This window comes from Nannospalax galili, unplaced genomic scaffold (assembly GCF_000622305.1).
Source record: "Nannospalax galili isolate Female #2095 unplaced genomic scaffold, S.galili_v1.0 scaffold110, whole genome shotgun sequence".
NCBI classification, from domain to species: domain Eukaryota; kingdom Metazoa; phylum Chordata; class Mammalia; order Rodentia; family Spalacidae; genus Nannospalax; species Nannospalax galili.
In genome coordinates this window covers 1,330,895-1,351,989 of record NW_008328707.1, presented here as the reverse complement: position 1 = coordinate 1,351,989, position 21,095 = coordinate 1,330,895, and the positions used below count along the sequence as shown (strand labels likewise).

Genomic DNA, 21,095 nt, shown 5'->3' with positions numbered 1-21,095 from the left:
GTTAAATTTCTACTTCTGAAGTTAGAACAAGTAGTTTCTAGCCACTATCCAGAACTTGTTTTGAATAGTTTTCCCTGTAGTGTTTTTATTAGTGATTATACATGTCTGATTAATGAAGTTTTACTTGACAGGTACGACTTATTTAGGAAATCCCAGGACTAGGATGATTAACTGATTAGCTGATTCAAGTATGGTCATTAAAATTCCCTTTTGAAAAAAAGGATATTGTGGGTAGACCAGATGACTCCGTGGGTAAAGGCACCTACTGCCAAGCTTGACAACCTGAATTCAATCCCTGGGACCCATACAATGGATTGAAGAGACCAATTCAAGCAAGTTGTCCCTGACCTTCACACCTGTGCCATGGCCTGGGCAACACCCCGCTCCTCTTACAAACATACATATATAAATATATTAAAATTTTATACTGTTGTTACTAAATTTGAAAAAACTGGCCTAAACTAGCACAAGATGTCCATGGACTCAGGCCAAAAGTAAAAAAATAAAAAAAAAATTTGAAGTAGAAAGACGTAGATAATAAAAGAAATGGGGCCAGGGAGACGGCCTAGCAGGTCAAGGTGCTGTTGCTAAGCCTGACAGTCTGTCTTTGATCCCTGAAATCCACATGGTGGAAAATGAAAACTGACTCCCTCACAATGTCTTCCAGCCTCCATACCTACACTGTGACATATACACGTGTGTGTGAGCACACACACAATAAACAAATGTAAAAGAAGTTTTTTTAAAAAAGAAAATGATTCTTTAAATGAGTTATACATACCAATATAAAAGCACAAACAATGTTTCAGGGGAAAAGCAAGGCACAGAGATACACAGCTGATGACAACATCTGTGTAAAGTTCCAAAGCTTGCAAAAAGGAACAGTGCAGTATAAAAACACCTCTGGTAAACGTACAAAGAAAACATGAGCTCATCTGCTACCACTTGTGAGAAATGGAAATGACAAAATGCAGAGGGATGAGAGCATTCAAATTTTTAAAATAAAGACTGTGTGTTCCTTATTTAGGCATTTTATGCCATTTGCATATATGAAATATTTTTAATAAAAAATAACAAAACTGCCAGGTGTGGTGGTGCACACCTTTAATCCCAGCACTTGGGAGGCAGAGGCGAATTCCAGGCCAGCTGGGGCTACAGAGAAACCCTGTCTCAAAAAAAAAAAAAAAAAAAAAAAAAAAAAAAAAAAAAAAAAAAAAAAAGCTCACTAATAAACTTGAAAGGTAAGAAAAGGGACTTTCTTGCTTGTCATAAAAGCAAAGTGTTTCCTTTTCTTTAACCAGTTTTAAGAGTTCAATATATTTTTAGTATAGCCAAGGGCAAATTCCACTAGCTGTCCACCCAGTTGAAAGAAGACTTTTCTCCACTGGGATAAATTCTCAAGCACAAACAAGCAACCCCTAGCTATCCGCTTAAAAAACAGACATGATTTCTAATGCTTAATGACATTACCTCACACAGGGTGTTTGTATGATACTTCTAATTGTGTAATGTATCTTTCAAATAAATACTAAATCTTTTAAAACTTTAACTTTACCTATAAATCAAAGTACTAGCCACACAAGGCTACAAAGTTCAAAAATAAGATCTTAGAGAACATTTGTAGTTAGTTCCACAGAATAGTTTGTGAGACTTAAACAAAACATAACAAGAAAAGATACAATTTTATACAACTTATGAATCATGTTTTTCCACTGAAAGTTATGGAAACCACTTGGAGACTTTTAGACAACCCAAAGAGTATATATTCTTTTTATTTTATTTATTATTTTTATTTTATGTGTATGCATGTATTGCCCGGATGTAGGAAAGTGCACCCGTGTTGTGCAATGCGCACGGGAGGCAGAAGAGACTGTCGGATCCCCTGGAACTGGAGTTATGGACAGTTGTTAGCTGCCATGTGGGTGCTGGGATTCGAACCCAGGTCTTTTGCAAGAGCAATCAGTACTCCTAACTACTGAGCCATCTCTCCAGCTCCCTATAGATTCTTTTTTAAAAATGTTTATTATTTTTATTTTATGTGTATGAGTGTATTGCCTGCACCCATGTCGTGCAATGCCTGTGGAGGTCAGAAGAGGGTGTCCCCTGGAGCTGGAGTTACGGATGATTATTAGCTACCATGGGGGTGCTGGGAATTAAATCCTGATCCTCTGCAAGAGTAGGCAGTGCCCTTAACTGTTGAGCTATCTCTCCAGCCAGGTTATAGAATCTTAAAGGCAGCATCAGGTATTACCAGTTCAATTCATTCATTCCACAGACATGGAAATGGGATATAAGAAAATTAAATGACTTGAGCAAAAACATGTCTAGGAGAATGCAGTCTCCCACTCTGCCCTCCATTGTTCTTTCCAGGGCACTGCACTGAGTCTCTTGCAATATGACTATGTAAATATGCAAAGAAGCCTGCAATGCTTCAAGTTGCTCTGCTCGTAGATAAGCATCCTTGGTACTCAACCCATTTTCTTCCTGGTCCATTAAGGCAGTCTAACATATCCACATCAATCAATAAAAATCAAAATTACACTGAGTTTCTTATTCTTTTCACTTATCGTGAGTCAGGAAGTCCAAGAACATGCCTGGCATCTCACCCGCTACCTTATCAAATCTCCTCAACTGTATCCAGGGAGACATGGCCCTACCTTTCCTTAGCTATACACTATTAATCTATGAAAAGATAAGCCTCTGTCTATTATAGACATTGCAGCTCTCTCCATCTCCAAGCAATCTCAGATTCTCTGGCAGACAAACAATAAAAACAACAGAACAGGGGCTGGAGGGATACCTCAGAGGTTCAGAGCACTGGCTGCTCTTGTGGAAGAGACTGGGGTTCAGTTCCCAGAATCCACATGGTGGCTAATAACTGTCTGTAACTCCAGTTCCAGGGAATCCAACTCCCTCTTCTGATCTTTGCAGGTATTGCACAACATGGGTACACCTACCTACATGCAGGTAATATACTCATACATGTAAAATAAAAATAATAAAATATTAGAAAAACAAAAGAACAAACATAAAACTATAATACTGATACATACAAAGGCTGTCTTACATTTTCTAGACTCTACCTACATAGCATAGGATTATTTTCAATAATGTCTTACATTTAATATCTATACTGAAGTGTTTTTTTGGTTTTTAAATAAAATAATGGATCCAAAAAACTATAAGGATTTATTATGTAATTTATAGCAACAGAAGACAGCCATGGCCAAAATAATGATTGCTGTAGGTATTTATGTATATGTGAATCATCTAGTACGTTTCATCTTAAGATCACATGATAGCCCAGGAATGGTGTTCATACATCTGAAAGCACAATTTTTGAAGTATTTCTATACTGTGTCTGATTCCTCATCTTACAGAGTGCTTAACAGCCCAGTCTCAGTACAAGAACATTGCCTGGCATAAAATAGACAATAGGTACTGTGAGAGTATGTTTAAAGTTTCCTGTCATTCCAAAATTTCAACTATAGCTCAGATTTTCAAACAGCTGAAGTGAAACATTGAACCAGGGAAAGCTGAGTCCAGAACCCCCCTGAGTATCTGCAAAGACAGAAGCCAAGTGCTGTCTGCGCGCTTCCTAAGTCATCATGTCCACGTGCGCACTTTGCAAACATATGGGTATGCCTTTATATTCAAAACTGAAATTCAAATTTTTATAATATCTTTTGTTGTTATGCATTTTCTCAGTCAACAGCTACTAAAAGCACAACCACTAGCATATGGAAGGCACCTTATTTAGAGAGTAAGAAATTATTCTTAATACTGCATTCTGTATGTGAACACTTCACTTTATCCAAATGTTAAGAACAATGTACTATCTTTTAAACACAGATTCAGGACAGAAGCTGGGCCCTGAGAACAAATTGTCTATCGTCACTCTTCCTGTTTTGCTTGCAATCCTCTCTATGTGCCACAAGCCTCTACAATTCATGTAAATAAAGCCCTCACATGAAAGGAAGTCCCTAACTTTCTTTCAGCCATCAATAACTTGTCCTAAGGTTTCCACATCACTCCACAACTGGATAATCCAAGCAGACAAAAGCCAAGCAGCAATGCTTTTCCAGTCTACAAGGGTGAGAAGTCAAGGGACAGCAGCCAGGGTGGCCAACTCCGATGTGTAGCAACCTTGTAGGTAACAACTGATAACAAACAAAGCACTCTTTTACAGAAAAAGAAGTACAAGATGGAGTGAGGTGATGGTTTGTTTTATTGTGTATTTTAGGTTAAGAAACTGTCAAAAATTATTTTAAGACAAATACCCTGACCATGGCAGTGGAAAGTACCCATAAAAGACAGAGACAGACAGCGAACAAAGAGTGCGCCATCTGGTGGAAATTTTATCTTCACCATCACCCATCATGGAGAGGATGAAAGGAGGAACAAGGAAGGATGCAAGACAGAATATGTGTGAAGGATTAACTGTAGGAAGTCCACATTACAGAGGAGAACTGGGTTTTTCAATGAGGAAAACGTTTAAGGATTCACTTCCTTATCTTAAGAACAGTGAGAAGACACAGAAGAAAGATTGAGCAAGGAAGTACTGGCAGCAGCTGTGCACTTTATTAAAGGTGCTCAGGATGCAGTCACCAGGATGCTTTCTGCATACATTACCTGTGGGTTAGAAAAGTGATGGTCCCTCAACACAGCAGCTCACAGCCAGGACGTCATATGCTCAGCAGACATCTTTTAAGGCCTCATCAAGTTCTATCTTCTTTCAGATGCTTTTCCTGTACCCCTCCTCTTACTGAAGACAACAAATGTTCTCTAGATTTCTTTTCAGCCCTCCTTACTCATACATGTTTTATTTCTAGCCCTGATCTATCTCTCTCCCTTTTCACCCCCCACACCCTCCTAGGTTCCAATCCCACACAGGATTCTACTACACACTTCCACAGGAATGTTGTATCAGTACTGCAAACACAAGAGATCTAAAACAACTTACTTTGCCCTGCCTACAAGCCTGTTCTGAGTTCACATCTCTCAATCACCCAGGCCCATCATCTTACCACCACCTTTTATTCAGCCCTTTCTTTTCCAATATCCAGTTATTTCAGCCCAATGCACTTCGGCAAATCTTCTAATCTAATGCCTGTTCCCTAATTCAGGTCTTCACTTCCTGAAAGACTTTCACAATGCTTTTTTATTCCTTCCATGACTTCTGTCCCAATTCAATTCATCCTGTGAACTGTTAGAACTACAGCCTATAGTGCAACTCTGAGAATGACATTTCAGGGACCCAAAACCTCCAATTTCATAGCTTATTAGCCCAATCCAAATTCTCTGTTCTAGCATTAAAAGCCTTGCATGTTCTGAGCCAAATCAAAATTTCCATCTTTGACTTTATTGTTCCACTATTCTTCTTTCTATCCACTAGGACATTTTTTTCTTCACCCCCCCTCCTCTGTCTGATCATGTGAATATTATGTACTCCATAAAAGCTGATTCCCTTTCACATGAATTTGCTGTAACCTCCCTCACCATGTCATTTCAGTTGATGGGAGAACTTCCTATCTTGTACATATTTGATCTTCACACAGGAAACTAGGTTATTCATGGAAAAGTCTGTAAAATAAAAAACAAATAAGGACTAAGAAAGAAATAAGGCCTAAAAACAAGTACTAAGTGTAACTGAGCTCCCACATTACCGTAGCAGCAGACATAAAGGTTTCAGAATGTTGTAGGTCAGAAACAACATACTGGAAAGAATGGGTGCTCAAAGTGCCCCTCCCCTCCTCCACTCCTTTGTGCTGGTACATCCTTTAATTCCAGCACTCCAGAGGCAGAGGCAGGCAGATCTAGGTGAGATTGGGGCCACCCTAGTCTACATAAGGAGTCCCAGGCCAGCTGAGACCTGTCTCAAAAACAAAAGTGTTCAGAGCCTTCTCAGAATTCCAGGTGACCCACCTGCCTACCATGGAGTGAAGATGAATACATATGAACTTAACCACAATCATGCCAGCTAAGGTACCAGACAGTATAAAAGGTAACAAATTTGCAGATTCTAAGAGATGAGGAAGGTTTCACAAAATATTATCTGATGAGGGGCCCTAAAGACTTCAACATTTATGAAAGAAAAGGTCTAGGCAGCAGGAATAATCTAAGTATATGAAGTCTTATTCCCTAAATGATTCCTGTTTTGAACATCTCTGTCATTTATACAGTCTTAATGAATTTATCCTCAAGAGCTATTTGAGCTCAACATTTTACTTAGTGAATCTCTTAAAACACGCAGATGACTGTCTGCAGTACAGATTAATATCAGGCAGGATTTTCACAATTCCATTGTGTGCCAAGCTTATATTCCTGAGTGTGACGTATACTCAGCTGACTGGTTACAGGCATCCTCTTCAGCTTTCCTGAAGAATGAACTGCTTGTGGCCTAGAGTCCAACTAAGGGTGTTGCCCCCTTTGACACACACTGCAATCAAGAAGAGATTATGCATTTTAAAGACCCATTATCCCATAAATATAATACTTAAAAAAGCAAACTTGGGGCTGAAGAGATGACTCAATGGTTAAGAGCACTGGTTACCATTACAGAGGACTAGGGTTCAATTCCCAGCACTCACATGGCGGCTAACAACCACCTGTAACTCCAGTTCTAGGGGATCTGACGCCCTCTTCTGACCTCTGTGGGAATTGCATGACACTGGTACACTTACACACATGCAGGCAATACACTCATACACATAAAATAAAAATTAGGTAAGATTTTTTCTAAAAATAGGAAACTCAAACTATCTACAGGCCTGTACTACATAGATAACTCTAAAATTGGAAGAGACCTTTGGGAGAATCTAGGACAACCATGTGACCCAAACTGTGTGTATCAGGTTTTTCCTCTCAGGAATTTAGTCATATTTAGTCTCATCTTGTGCTTGAAGCCAAGGAACACATAAATCTGAGTAGCCACATGCAACTGTAGAAAACAAATAACAACAAATAAAGGTAAAAGAACAATAACAACAACAAAAACAAAAACAGCCAGAAAACAGGAACAGTAAAGCAAATAAAGGCAAAGACTAGAGGCAGGGAATGTTCCGGGTTTTTATTATAGTTCACAGTCCTAGGTCCTAATAAGGTCTGTCTGCACTTGGCTTCCAATAGTCTTCCAATGAATTCCTTTCCTCCTTCCTTGCTTTCTTTAGCTGAAACTAGCTTAAGCTCATTTCTGTTACTTGAAACAGGCAATAACCACAATCTTCCATAAAGTCAACTAATTCATTGCTGGTCTACTTATACTTTTTTTCTCAAAAAAGTTTCAACATTTTACTTAGTGAAGTCCTAAAAACTTTTTTTTCTCTTAAAAGCCTCACATTTTCAGAACACTGTGCAAATGAGTATACTAACAGGAGTCAGGGACCATACTGAATATTTTACACGGAAAACACATTATGCCCAAGAAGGAGAAAATACAGGCCACTTAAGGTAAAGCCTTGAGTTCCACATACAAAGTTAAGAAATTCTAATAAATCCAAGGCAAATTAAATGTAAACAAATCAGACTCGTGGATGGATGGACCTGAGTCTTCTGAGAGGCAGGATCTGTGATACCTCAATCTGGGGGATTTCATTTGGAATGCTCCCAGGTAACTAACCACGGATTTCCTAGGCAAAGGAAGCTGTGGCTGGGATCTTTAACACAGACCCAAATACCCAAACCAAATTATCAGATAATAGATGGTGTCAGGGCTTCAGCTTACCCGCAAAGAGGAGGCAGACATTTACCCATGACAAAAGCAGCACTTTCTACCACTGAAGGGAGGAAAGGTACACATGCTGAACTTGAAGGTACTCTGTTGAGTATGTGCCTCCTTATCAAGACAATCCTGAGGCAGCCATTGACTCCCCAAAGCTGAAGCCACGCCCATCAGATCTGACTACCTATAGACCAGTTTAACATGTGTAGCAAGTCAGATTGCCACTCAGATGTTTGAAGGAACTTAGTAAGTGGCTCTGTAGGGTTATACAAACAAAAACAGTATCAAGATCATAGAGTCAGAAGGCATTTGAAGAACGAGCAGCTAAATGTGGATCCAAACCCTGCACTGTAATGTTATAAAAACAAAGTCAAAGGGACTGTGATAGATGGAGCTAGAAAGGGTTAATTAAAGTTGTTCTCTGATGGTTTAAAAATCTGTTTGATTAGTAAGTGAAAAATATATTAGAAAAGCTGATGAGTCCTAATTTGGGGGGTAGCTTTTAGATATGATTACTTCAGCAAAACAGCAAGGGATTCTGACCTAAGAGTTTTGACTTTTAGTTACTTAAACAAGCACCTTTAACAGTTGAAAGCTAAATGACATTGTATGCTGCAAACCTGACAGGGTTTAGGCACTGTGATAAAAATCTAAATGGCAAAGAGTAAGTTTAATATAAAAAAAAGTCAGACATTCACATAGGGAACTATTAAAAGCATCAGAAAGTAGACTGACATACCAGCTTGGTCTAAAATTAAAAACTGTGTTTGTAAATAGTCCCAATATAAATTTGGTGTTCAAAATCACTGGCATGGGACCACAGTACAGTTAATTTTGGTCTTCAAGGGTTGTTTTACCATAGGTATTAGGTAAGTCAACATATCACTGAGGCAAAAAAGAAAAAGCATCCATACATTCACTTCAGTACAATCAATTCTTTATTATCCAATCCAGCTTTTTGAAGTTCATTGATAAAATGTGAAGTCAGAATCTGTTGTTTTCCATGAAGCATTATTATAAAGCAACTATGAGAATATGAATCTATATTTCATACTCCTTTGAGTCCTTTTTAAAAACTGTATCTGGGAACAAACATAAAACTGTTGTCATGACTTAAATTACTATCTACAAACTGCACATTTAATAAATTTAAGTATCTGCCATTAATTCTAAGTAGCTGCTTTGTAAGTTCTAAAACCCTGAATGAAATTTCTTATAGATTAAAAACTTATAGATAAAATTGCCTTTTAATAACCTAGTTTTCCCCTTACACTGCAGAGGAGGCATAGAAGAGTCAGCTGTCAACTACTTTATGTGTCCTAGTTAGCCAAATCTCCTTTTGACAGTTTAGTCCATTGACGGCAAAACAATAGCCACCTAGCATCTAAATAATCTCAGCCCTCAGCAATTATAACTTGTCTTTCCACGGCAGACAAAATAAGCAAGTTTGGCGACTAGTTTACTACTCCCAAACATAAGAGCCCATGCAAATTCACATTTACTAAACCTAACACTCTAACTTTCAAATAATTGCTTTCTTGACATTCAATTAAAAAAAAAAAAAAAAAAAAACTCCCTAATATTTTCCACATGATTCAAAGAAAATTCCTTTAAAGCCTTATGTTCCGACTTCAGAATTACCACTTCTCGAAATAACCTTACAAAGGCAGGAACAGTACACTTCGTTCAGATAGTTTGACTTGAAATAGTCCAGTGGAAAACTTAAAATAGGCTCGATGCTTTTTTGTCCACTTCAAAACAAAACTGGTACCTTGTCACCTCGGGTTGGATTTTGGCCTATGAAATGCCAGTCGGCCGCGGGCGCCAGGCTGCTCCGAGGCCCAGATGCGCGGGTGTCCCTGCCCCGTGCGGACCCCTCTCCGCGGCGACGTTCCCACGCCCCGGCCCGTTATCCGGGCAGGCTCCCCGGCGGGGCGGACGGGGGCGAGCGGGGACTGAGACTCGGAGCCGCAGCCCACGCCCCCTGCCTAGCCCTCGGAGCCCTCCCTCGGGGCCCGCGCTGGGACAGCGTCTCCCGCGGCTCAGGTTCGCCTCGGGGACCGGGTAAGGTGTCAGCGCGGTGGCCAGCGGGGCGCGGACTCCGGCCTGACCGGGTTCCACGCCGCCCTCTGCGGGGGGCTCCCTGGGGCCCGCTCGGCTCTGAGGCCGGGGGATGCCGCGGAAGGCTGACGGCGCCTCCGGCGCTCCCGGGACGCGCGCTCGGGTCACACCCTAACCCTGCGGGGTTGGAGGGCGGATGGGACGAGACGGGGGAGGCGGACTCACCGGGCCCCGCGGCGGCCCAGGCCGCGGTCAGGCAGAAGCCGAGGCAGAGCGAGAGGGGGCGCAGGAGGGTCCGCCGCGTGCTCATGGAAGAGGAGCCGCCGCCGCCACCGCCACCGCCGCCGCCGTCCGACTCCCTCCTCCCTCTCCGCTCCGGGCGACGGACGGGGCGGCGGGAGGCATGACGGGAAATTCCTGGGCACGGGCAGCCGAGTCCAAATATGAGCATAGGAGACGAGCGAGGGAGGACCGGGGAGAGCGCCGGCCGCGGACAGGGCCCGCTGCCCGGGCGGCGACCGCCGCCAACTCCCGCCTCCTGCGCCTCCTCCAGGGCCGCCGAGTCCCTCGGGAGGGGAACCCTGCCACGGGACGTCCCTCCCCGCGTGGGAACCCGAGGTCGAGCCGGGAGCCCCTCAGAGCTTCCATCTGAGCCCCTGCAGGGGTGGGAGCCCGCAGCGAGCCGACAACCTATGGGGTGACGTGTCGAGTTGATGCAATGAAAGGGAAGAGGCATTATAACACATACAACTGCCGCCTGCATTTCAAGTGAGAGGGTGCTCACCACTGTGGGGTTGGGGGGGGGCTGGTTAACAGAAGGAAGGAAGGAAGGAAGGAAGGAAGGAAGGAAGGAAGGAAGGGACTAGCAGTTACAGCATGAGCTCAGCCCTCTGATGCAATGAAAGGGAAGAGGCATTATAACACATACAACTGCCGCCTGCATTTCAAGTGAGAGGGTGCTCACCACTGTGGGGTTGGGGGGGGGGCTGGTTAACAGCAAAAGGGCATCCCTTGAACTTCTCTTTGAACACCAAATATGGAGGCAGGCTGACAGAAAGTTTTCACACCAGCTAAATGCTTAATTTTACATCAACCTTTCTCCTTATCTTCAACTTCTATTTATCGTCCCCAACTCTCTCTCTCTCTCTCTCTCTTTTCCTTTTGTATTTATTGAAGCTTGTCCAAAGTGCAACTTTGAAGTTTATTCAAAAGGTGCTACCTCTCATGACCAAAATGTCAGTCCCAGATGTTTAATTACAAGCCCAAGGCTGTACTTGCCTGTCTTTGGCACTAACTTCATGTGTAATCGAATCCAAATGACCCTTAGCTTCTCAAGACAATGTAATTATGTCTTAATTACTATAGTAGATATTTTTCATTCAGACAAATGGGACAGGGCCTGGAGATGTAGGCTATCGTACAACTACGCAACATATTAAGACAGAAGTGATTAATTGATGCAAAACATTTAAGGGGTAAATGTCAAATAGATTTAGAGGGTGAATTATTCTAACATGAACTAAAGGGATGATAATTTGTACATCACACTATGCTTGAAAATGCTTTATTTGAAAGTCAGAAACCTTATTTCCAAACAAATTCAATTCTGGCAAAGTATTAAGGCCCATAAGCCAAAAAAGCAGTGCATTTGCAAGTGGCTGGCCCCTCTACCCCCCACAAACATCTGGTATTAACTCCCCCCCCCGTAAACATCTGGTATTAAAAATTACTACATCCCTGAGCTTGAGAGATGGCTCAGCGGTTAAGAGCACTGACTGCTTTTGCAGAGGACCCAGGTTAGATTCCCAGAACGCACATGGTGGGTACAAACCATCCTTAACTCCAGTTCCAGGGGAATCAGAAGCCCTCTTCTGACCTCCGCTGCATTGTAGGACATGGGTGCACTCACATACATGCAGGCAATACACTCATACACATAAATGGCACGGGTGCACTCACATACATGCAGGCAATACACTCGTACACATAAAAAATAAAAATAAAATATTTTTTAAAAATTACAGCCCACAAATTATACCCAACAAATGGATAGATTTCATTTTCATGCGCTAGTGATGACAGTGGGACTAAAGACAAATGTGTTGCAATAGAGCAAACAAGGGGGTTGAAGGGCTTGTAACACTGGAATTCAGCTGGATTCTGGGACTCGGACAGCTGGAGGGAAATAGGAAACTTGTGTATCCCCTCTCTTTCCTCGATTTTTTTTTGTTGTTGTTGTTTAATCTTGTATTACATAAGTACCTGTTTTTCTTATTTTCCCAGAGTCCTTTCCCCATAATCTAAATGTTTAAAACAAAAATAAAGTGAGCATAGCCATTTACAGACTGGAAGATAGGCACTCCCTACATACAGGGAAAAGCATGTTTCAAAGGATTGTAGTAATTATGGCTATACTTAAATTTTTTGTTTCTGGGACACGTTGGTAAGTAAAATGGAAAACCATAAGGAAAGAGATGCCATTACAAATCAATGCCCATTCATGTAAATGGAGAGTTAATTAGCTTTGCAGACTTCATCTTTCAAAAGCTATTCTAGGGGCTGGAGAGACAGCTCAGTGGTTAAGAGCACTAGCAGCTCTTTCAGAGGACCTGGGTTCGATTCCCAGCACCCATGGTGGCTAACAACCATCCGTAACTCCAGTTCAAGGGGAATCCGAAGCCTTCTGGTCTCTGCAGGCTTTGCACAACACTGGTGCACTTACATACATGCAGGCAAAGCACTCATACACATAAAAAAATAAAATTTTTTTAAGGTTATTCTCAATATTTGAATTATGTTAAGGATGAAAAAAAAACCCTCAATTTAATGTGTGTACAGTAAATGCCAGTCACTAAGTTTTACACCAAGTGTCTCACTTGAATCCTTACAAATATCTGTAAAATATCTTGTCCCTGTTTTTCAATTGAGGAGAGCAAGGCACAGGCATGTAGCTTACTAACAGAAGGGGCGAGGTAGTATTGAAATTCAAGCTTCAATCCAAAATGCATATACGCTTTACCTTATTAATAGGTTCTTTTTTCTTACTGTCTTAAAAAATGGAAGGGCATTTAAGGAGCGTATTTCTTGGGTTCTTATGGTTCTTAATTGGTAGGCACTCAGATTACCTCAGTACTAGAAATAAAGAACCCATGTAGAAACAAGACCAAAGATTTTAACTGGGTTATCAGATTATCCTCTCTGGGCCCGGAGGTGGGGCCTATACATACCTTTGAAAGCCTGGGGAAGAGGAAAGGTGCCACCTTCAGCCCATTATCATAAGAGATTTGTAACCAAACCATTAATATTTATTTTTTTATTACTTTTCTGTGTACTGCCTGCATGTATATTAGTGCACCCATGTCATGCAATGCCACGAAGGTCAGAAGAGGGCTTCAGATTCCCCTGGAACTGGAGTTAAGGACAGTTCATAGCCACCATGTGGTTGCTGGGAATCGAACCCTCTTCCTCTGCAAGAGCAGTCAGTGCTCTTAACTGCTGAGCCATCTCTCCAGCCCCAGCATTAATATTCTAACCATACATCTCCACAGTGCTTCCTCTGATGTCTTTTTCACTACAGCCTTGGTAACAATAGTTTCACTTATGTTTCTAAAAAATATTTAAATTTTACTTTGTGTATGAGTGTTTTGAATGTATATATGTATGTGCACCATGTGCCTACCTGGTGCCTGTAGAGGCCAGAAGAGGGTGTAGGATCCCCTGGAACTAGAGTTTCAAACTGTTAGCCACTGTAGGTGCTGAAAGCTAAGCCCAGCTCCTCTGCAAGAACAGCCAGTGCTCTCAACCCCTGAGCCATCTCTCTAGTCCTTCACATATTAAACACTGATTTTAAGGGGGGAAAAAAGTGGAATTGCTTCCCCTGCTTCCTATGTCATCACTCCCCTACCCCAATGGTGACATTTAACACCAGACTTAGGCCAGAGGTGTAGGGGGACCTGTTTGGTAGCATTAGCCAATTTATGTGAGGCAACTCTTCCTACCAAGCTAAGGGTCAGCCTTTGGAAAACACAGATGTACAGAAGCAACTCTTGGGGCAGGAGAGCCAGCTGTAGCAAACTCTAGTTCCAAGGCTTCATAAAGTTCAGAACCCAAGAATAATTTAAGTTGTACAACTGCAGCTCTTTGTCTCTCTACCTGCCTTCCCACTTGGGCTCTTATGACGACTCACTAAGTCTCTCCAGATATCTCATAATCAAATGCCCCACAGGGAAGAATCTGATTCTTTGACCATTCTTACAAGAGGCTATGTCTGAGTGGCCTACAGACACCACCCGAGCCAGGCACCTCTCCTAGCTCAGCTGTGACTAATCTGAAACCTCACACGCTACAGAATATTGCCAGCTATGCTAAAGAAATAGACTGTGGCTGGGCATGGCACACAGTTTATAATCCCAGCACTCTAGAGGCTGAAGCAGGAAGATTACTACAAGCTCAAGTCTGGCCTAGGCTATATAGTGAATTAAAAGCTAGCATGGGCTAGATAGCAAATCCTTTAAAAAAAAAAAAAACAGAAAAAAAAAGAAAAATAACAGACTGTGGTGCTGTTTATCAGGTTATACTTGGAATAATACGTTTCAAAAAGTGTGTATATATAACCACCCAAGCTACAACCTCTCTCTAGCATGTAATTCTAGGCCCTAGGAACTGTATGAAGCTTTGGGATTTCCCTGTCTTCACATACCCCAAAGGACCAACATAGATGCCAACTGCAAATGGAGCCTGGACACATCAGAACTTGATAGTGTTCAGAAGCCCCCAGCCAGAGCAAGAGCCCCTGAGTATTTAAATTCAATGACGTTTTTATCAAATTCACTTTATATATATAATTTTTATTTTATGTGTATGAGTGTATTGCCTGCATGTATGTGAGTGCACCCATGTCGTGCAATGCTGTGGAGGTCAGAAGAGGGCTTTGGATTCCCCTGGAACTGGAGTTAAGGATGGTTTGTAGCCACTATATGGGTTCTGGGAGTCGAACCTGGGTCCTCTGCAAGAGCAGTCAGTGCTCTTAACCTCTGAGCCATCTCTCCAGCCAAAATGCATTGCTTTAAAGCAGTTACTGATCAGCTGGGGGGTAAGAATGATACTTTTAGGAGGCCTATCTCTCTTCCAAGCTCCCTGCTTCTGTGTTCCTGTCTCAGGAAACAGAAAGTTGCCATTCTCAATCCTGGTGAGAAGTGTTCTACAAATGGAAGCGTGCCTTGTCCCTCAGTGTGTTGCAGTGGGAACAGAGCTGAAAATGAGTCTAAACATAAGAGACAGATACTGATGTCTGAAATCCACAAAAGAATGCCCCATCATGATTTTCAGCCGCTCAAATGCTCTAAACAGCAGGAACAGTCTGCCAGACAATCTTGTGGGGCTCCTAAACACAGAGAGATGACTGAATTAAAGTGAGAAGTTTCCTTCTTTCCATAGTAGAACAGTTCATTTGTATCTCAGATGGCATTTTTTATTTTGCACAGTTAAAGTCCTCCCTTTTTGTTAATTCTGGAGAGATTTGAAGTGATTGACATACTGCCTTCTTCCAGCTCTAGCTTTGGATATGCTACAGCAAATAATATTTAGCAAGAGTTTCAATATTGTGGAGAATTAAGTAAACCTCTCAAAAGCCAGAAAAGCCGCTGGACTTTTGGGAAGATTTTATAATGTAAAGTGATATATACAAAACCAAATGTATACCAATTAAGAAGGGAGAGTAAGTATTAATTTTTTAAGTGGTACTGGCAAATTCTGGTGGGAGACTTCATTCCACCTTTCATTCACTTAAGCTGTGTTCCTACGAGCTTCTTACATTAAAAGCATCTCAACCGTGATATGTACGTCTGATATCTAATGTGTGTTTTTTTCACATAGTTTATCCTTAACTATAAACCAACTCTAGCATCTGTTGTTGATGCAAAGCAGCTTCAGGCTGAACCAGTGGTGGTAAACTCTGGGCTTCCTTGTTGTTCTCCAAGATGATGCTTCGTTAAGCGATTTCAAGTCTTATCTCTGCCTAATTTTCACTCTGTGAGCTGCTTGGATGCTGTTTGATCCCCATCTCCAAGTAAGATGCAGCTGCACTCAGGGTCAGGGCCATGGACTTTGGCATCATCAACTTGAGATTCAAGTATGACTTCTATCACCAAAGGCATGGGATACTGGGAAAGTAGTAACTCCAGGCCTGATAATTTTGTCTATAAAATCAAACACAAAGGTTTGTACCATACATGATGCATTTAGTCCCATGCTAGTACAGGTTAAGATCATGATAAATATCAATACAACACTAATATTACTATCATTTCTTACTGACTTCCAATCAGTATAAAGATATGCTTTATCTTTAAGCTTTGATTTATTTCCTGTCTTCAATGACTCGGTTTCTCCTCACAGCTCAGTGGCCTACATTTGTACCTAAAACCACCTCTTAAGGAAATCTGTTCATATTTATTCATTTCCAAACATATTTTAAGCTTACTTTTAATACTTATATTAAAAATTATGAAGTTTCTCCTTTTGAAATGTTTTAACTTCAAACTAATCATAAGGCTATACTCATATTTGAATGGATGATTATTAAAGCTATTTTGTGAAAACTGGTTGTCAACAAAATATATGATGTAATTTAAAAAATATCTCCAACAAAGGAAATTTACTCTGCATTCATTCACTTCAATATGCACTGAATGCTTATTAATATGCAAAGTAGCCCATAAACAAGATAAATGGGCAAAGTTTTTAGTATGTTAAAGAGTTCTAACAAGCAATTAAAAAATAATAAAGGCAAGGAAGCTTGCTAAAAGTGTTAAGTAACAGTAAGGACTTCAAAGAAATCAAGTCATGAAAATGTTGAGGGAAGCAGCAGATGAGGCTGCTGTGGGCCACTCAAAAGCACATGTGGCAAGACCTGTGATGAGCTAGAGGTCTTAGGGGAAAAAACTGACAGAACGCCAAACACTGTGCAAGCAAAGTTCTAGAAGGCTTTAAAGCCTGAGCAATTGTTCACCAAAAGGGTAAGAACAATATAGGTGAAACAGATTAAGCTTGTCCTAGCTGAGGGTGTAGATTGTTCACCCAGCCCAAGGACCTTTCAGAAGCCAAATGTACTTTGCCTGACCCCAGTACCAGCCTTGAGCCTATAGAAATGGAATCAGTTCCAGCGGCAGGCAGAAGTATGGTCATACCTACCCTGGTCCCTAGTCAGGCCAAGCAGTGCAAGCTTGCCCATTAGGGGTGGAGAGATGAGTGAAAGCCCACAGCAGTGGCACAGGATGAGGAAACAGGATGTCACATGGATGACTGGGTTATAGAAGTTAAATGCCTAGTCTCCCATATCCATGCCACCGTGCTCCCTTGAGGAAACACTTTGTTACTTTCTAATTTTTTTTTTTTTTTGCATTCCCTTAGCTGCTGAACCCCAAGGCCAAGTGACACTTGCTTGAAGAGGATGGTAGTGGGTCTCCAAACATCTTGCCCACCCTCTGATAAAAACATCGTTTCATTATATACTCTTGCAGGGTGGAAATCCTACTACTATGGGTGGGTGGCCTCCCTACAAAGTGTTGGCCAGGGAAGACCTCAAGGTCCCCCACACAATAAAAGTTGTTATGACATGCCACAACTAGGTTGTAATCCCCTATTTTGAAGATACCACACACTTTAGCAGCAGGGCATGGAGAAACCAGGCTGGGACTGAACAGGAAGCTCCCTCCTTGCTGGCCAGTTTTTGTAGTACTAGAAGTTGCTATGCAGGCTGCCAGGCAAGAAAAGTCACTGACCGTCCTGTGTGTACTACTCTACCAGTATGTCAGACAAGATGTGCCTGATGGTATAACAGTGGCATCTGTTTGGGGTCTAACTAACTGCTTTCTGATTGAATTAAGGCCTACTCCACAAGACGGAACTCATGTCGGATACTGTAAGTCAGAGCAGACTTGTGGCTGGGGAGGTCATAAGCTCTAGTAGGGGAAGCAACTGATATTGTTGTGTTAAACAGATATTATATGATTATCAAATTACATTTTAAATGTGTTTATGCCAACAGCTTGCTGCTGCTGTCAGCATGTCAGTCACGGAGGGAAACTACTTAAGTTTTGCAGTAGGCAGTGGTTATTATCACAACTCAACCACTCACATTGCTGAGAATAAGTGATTTGCTGTAGGATAGGAGTCCAGTGATCAGCCATAAATTATAAGATATCTTTATCACCTCCTCCAAGGCTCAGGGAACATCATGGGAATGATGATGGGGAAGAAATAATATAAGAGTCAGGGGAAGGGGTGAAATGTTGCATAGCTATTTCCTCCAAGTTGAAATAGTCCCTCTGAGAGGGAGGTTTGTAAGACTCAGGAAATGAGAAATTTAGAGGCCCTGGAAGTTCATCAAGGCTTTGATTGTTGGGTTTTTTTTTTTTTCTTTATTTTTATTTTATTTTTTTGGCTTTGGAAACAGTATTTTATATAGTCCATGCTGGTCTTGAAACTGTTCTGCAGCTAAGGATGGCCTCAAGCTCCTGATCCTCCTGCCTGACTCAAAAGTGCGGGGATTATAGGCATATGCCACCAGGCCCAGTGCCAAGGTTATTAAGATTTAAAAAGTGTGTGTGTCTGTGTGTGTAGGAATGTGTATGTGAGTGTAGGAGCCTGCAGAGGCCAGACAAGAGCATCAGATCCCCTGGAGTTGGAGATGACTCTGGTCCTCTGCAAGAACAAATGATCTTAACCACTCAAACAGCTCTCCATTCCCCTTGGATTATTTACACAAGTGGTAAACTATTGCTAGGGAAGAAGAGACTTTCTCCAGTGGAGCTGGTGTGAGTTGGGCTGGAAACACCAGAGATGTAACTATTATGAGTCATCACCCATGCTGGGGTGGGCTTTTTGGTGATGCAACGGCCTTTAACTCATCTATGTTCCTGTTAACACCAATAAAATTAGTCTTGGGAAAAATCATTTCTTTGGTCTGGCTTCAGTGCTCTACCTGGGATGAATAGGCATTTATTTATGCCCCCTACCAGAAGTTCCACAAGTCCCACAACAATTATACAAATGTTTGTTATTATTTCTTAAAGCTGGCTGTCATAAAAGTAGAACAATAAACCTGTAGGTGGCAGATTTCTATTCAAGCTCCATGACATGTGACAGTTGTATGTGACTTTGCAATTCACTTCCCTTCAGTGGGAATTAGTCTGTCTCTTAAATGAAAGTAAAATAGTATCTGTCTCGTCTATTCTGTAAGATGCTAGAGAGAGGTGTTAAATTACAAGACTTTGGAACTACTGGTATCTGAAGCAAGTCATGGTTAAGACAGGTTGCTTTTTTAAATTTGTCCTCGTTTCTTTGAATAAACCACCATTCTTTACATATCTTGAAGATGCTTAAGAGTCTAATAAAATTAGATAACTTCCATAAACTATATATGCACACATACACAGATAATTTAGTATACAAGGCACAATAATAAAGACATGACTTTGGGGACTAGGGATATGGCTTACCTGGTAAAGTGCTGATGTGCAAGCATGAGGATCTGAATTCAGATCCCCAGCACTCATGTAAAAGTTAGGTACAAACTGTACCTCAGTGCCTGCAACTTAATGCTTATGGGTGCAGCAGGGGATAGTAGAGACAATGCATCTTTGAAGTTCACTGGCCAGTCAGTCTACGTGAATCCATGAGCTTCAGGTTTTTCAGAAAATAAGGTGAATAGTGATCACAGAAGATACCTGACACACCTAACATTGACTTCTGACCTATACACTCTGTCTCTGTCTCTCTCTCATAAAGTTCTTGTGTGAGAAATGTAAAGAAAATAGCTTCTACAGTCTGACTGTGCAGCAGGCAGTGGGTAGATAAGGGGTCCTGGGAAGACAACCAGGCAGGTGTTGCAGAAAGTGTAGTGTAAAATGGTGTCAGTGAGACTGGTGATGAGCACAGGATGGTAGAAATATAGTTGGCAGATATAATGTAAGACATGAAAATTCATTTGAAGCTTAGATTACATCAACTAATATTTTAGTATAAATATATCTGAACTATTTTATGGGGCATAAACATTATTCATGGTTTACCTGAAATTCTCCAAGCTTGGTCTGGGGTTTTTTGGATGACTTCATACACCTGCTAACAGTAGTAACTCATGCATCTGCAGCCAAAATAAACTTGACCCTATTCCAGTGTGCTAAAATGATAAAACTCTAAATGTCTGGGCCTCATTATGAAGGACTGGCAGTGATTCAAAATATACTAGCAGAGGAGACAGTTTTAAAAATGGAATGAGCACAATTAAAGGAATCCTAATTAAGGTGAGCATTTAAATGTATGTAATGAATGCATATGGAGTCTTGGTAAATAAACAAGTAACTCAACAGGCTGCTCTCCACTGCTTTTTGGAATCTTTCTTCCCAATTTTACAGGGACATTCCATTCACTCTTGACATAATTTCTCATCTTTTAACAATTGTGGTAACAAAAACAGTTACATACAGGAAGGTCCATTTCTCCCAGGGTATTAATGTGTTCTTCTTCCTGAAGGAACTATCAACTGAGAAATCAAACTCTCTTTGCTTGAAGGTTTTTAGATAATTTTAAGTGGGGACTGAAACTATAATCTGAATGAGGAACAACTCCTTTCTTTTTTCTTGAGAAAATGAAATGTCTCACTACATAGCCCTGGCTATCCTAGAGCTCACTAAGTAGACCAGGCTGGCCTGGAACTCAGAGATCCACCTGCCTCTGCCTGTGGAGTGCTGCACCATCATGCCCAGCAGCATCTTTCTTTCTGTCCCATCCTAAGATAGGTCTATTTTTCATTTATCCCAACCTTGAGACTTTTTTTTTTCTATGAGAATTTACATCCTGAGTATCATTTTGATTTTCTTTCCTAGAGATCAGAGAAAATAATGGTGCCACTTTCAACTGAGCATGTCCTACATGAAATATATTTGAGATAATGTATATACACTTTCAGTAATGTTTGACACAATCTTCACTTCTTGAATACTCTTCAGAACATCATTTCCATAATCTTCATGTCAACTAACAATTTCTTCAAAATAAATTCTTCAAAATTAGGACATGAGATCAAGTAGTATGAACTGGTTTTATACTGACAAGCTAACCTATAGAAATGCCCATCACATACCACCACCACGTTATATAGGGGCCTGTTTATGTCAAATTTATCAAGTTTCACATGTAAAAATACTTTCTCAATTGTTCATGAATTTGCACATTTCTGACTGAATGTCCTATTTTTAGCCATCTGCAGCTCTTTGAGAATCAAGTCCTGATGTCACTTGATTCTATTGGA

General features: G+C 41.1%; 1 protein-coding gene across 2 annotated transcripts in view; it reads right to left on the bottom strand.

Moving 5' to 3' along the window:
- The window catches only part of Msrb3 (methionine sulfoxide reductase B3), a 159,875-nt gene extending 149,730 nt beyond the window's left edge, over positions 1-10,145 (bottom strand). Inside the window, exons 1-2 of one of the 2 annotated variants that reach the window (XM_029561532.1) lie at positions 10,007-10,145; positions 5,500-5,583 (exon numbers count right to left, since the gene is read on the bottom strand). In XM_029561532.1, coding sequence (XP_029417392.1) covers positions 5,500-5,502 — 3 coding nt within the window. In that variant the 5' untranslated portion in view covers positions 5,503-5,583; positions 10,007-10,145. The remainder of the gene's footprint in view (positions 1-5,499; positions 5,584-10,006) is intronic. The other variant, XM_008829076.3, reaches the window with a different exon arrangement.
- Positions 10,146-21,095: the final 10,950 nt, after the last annotated feature.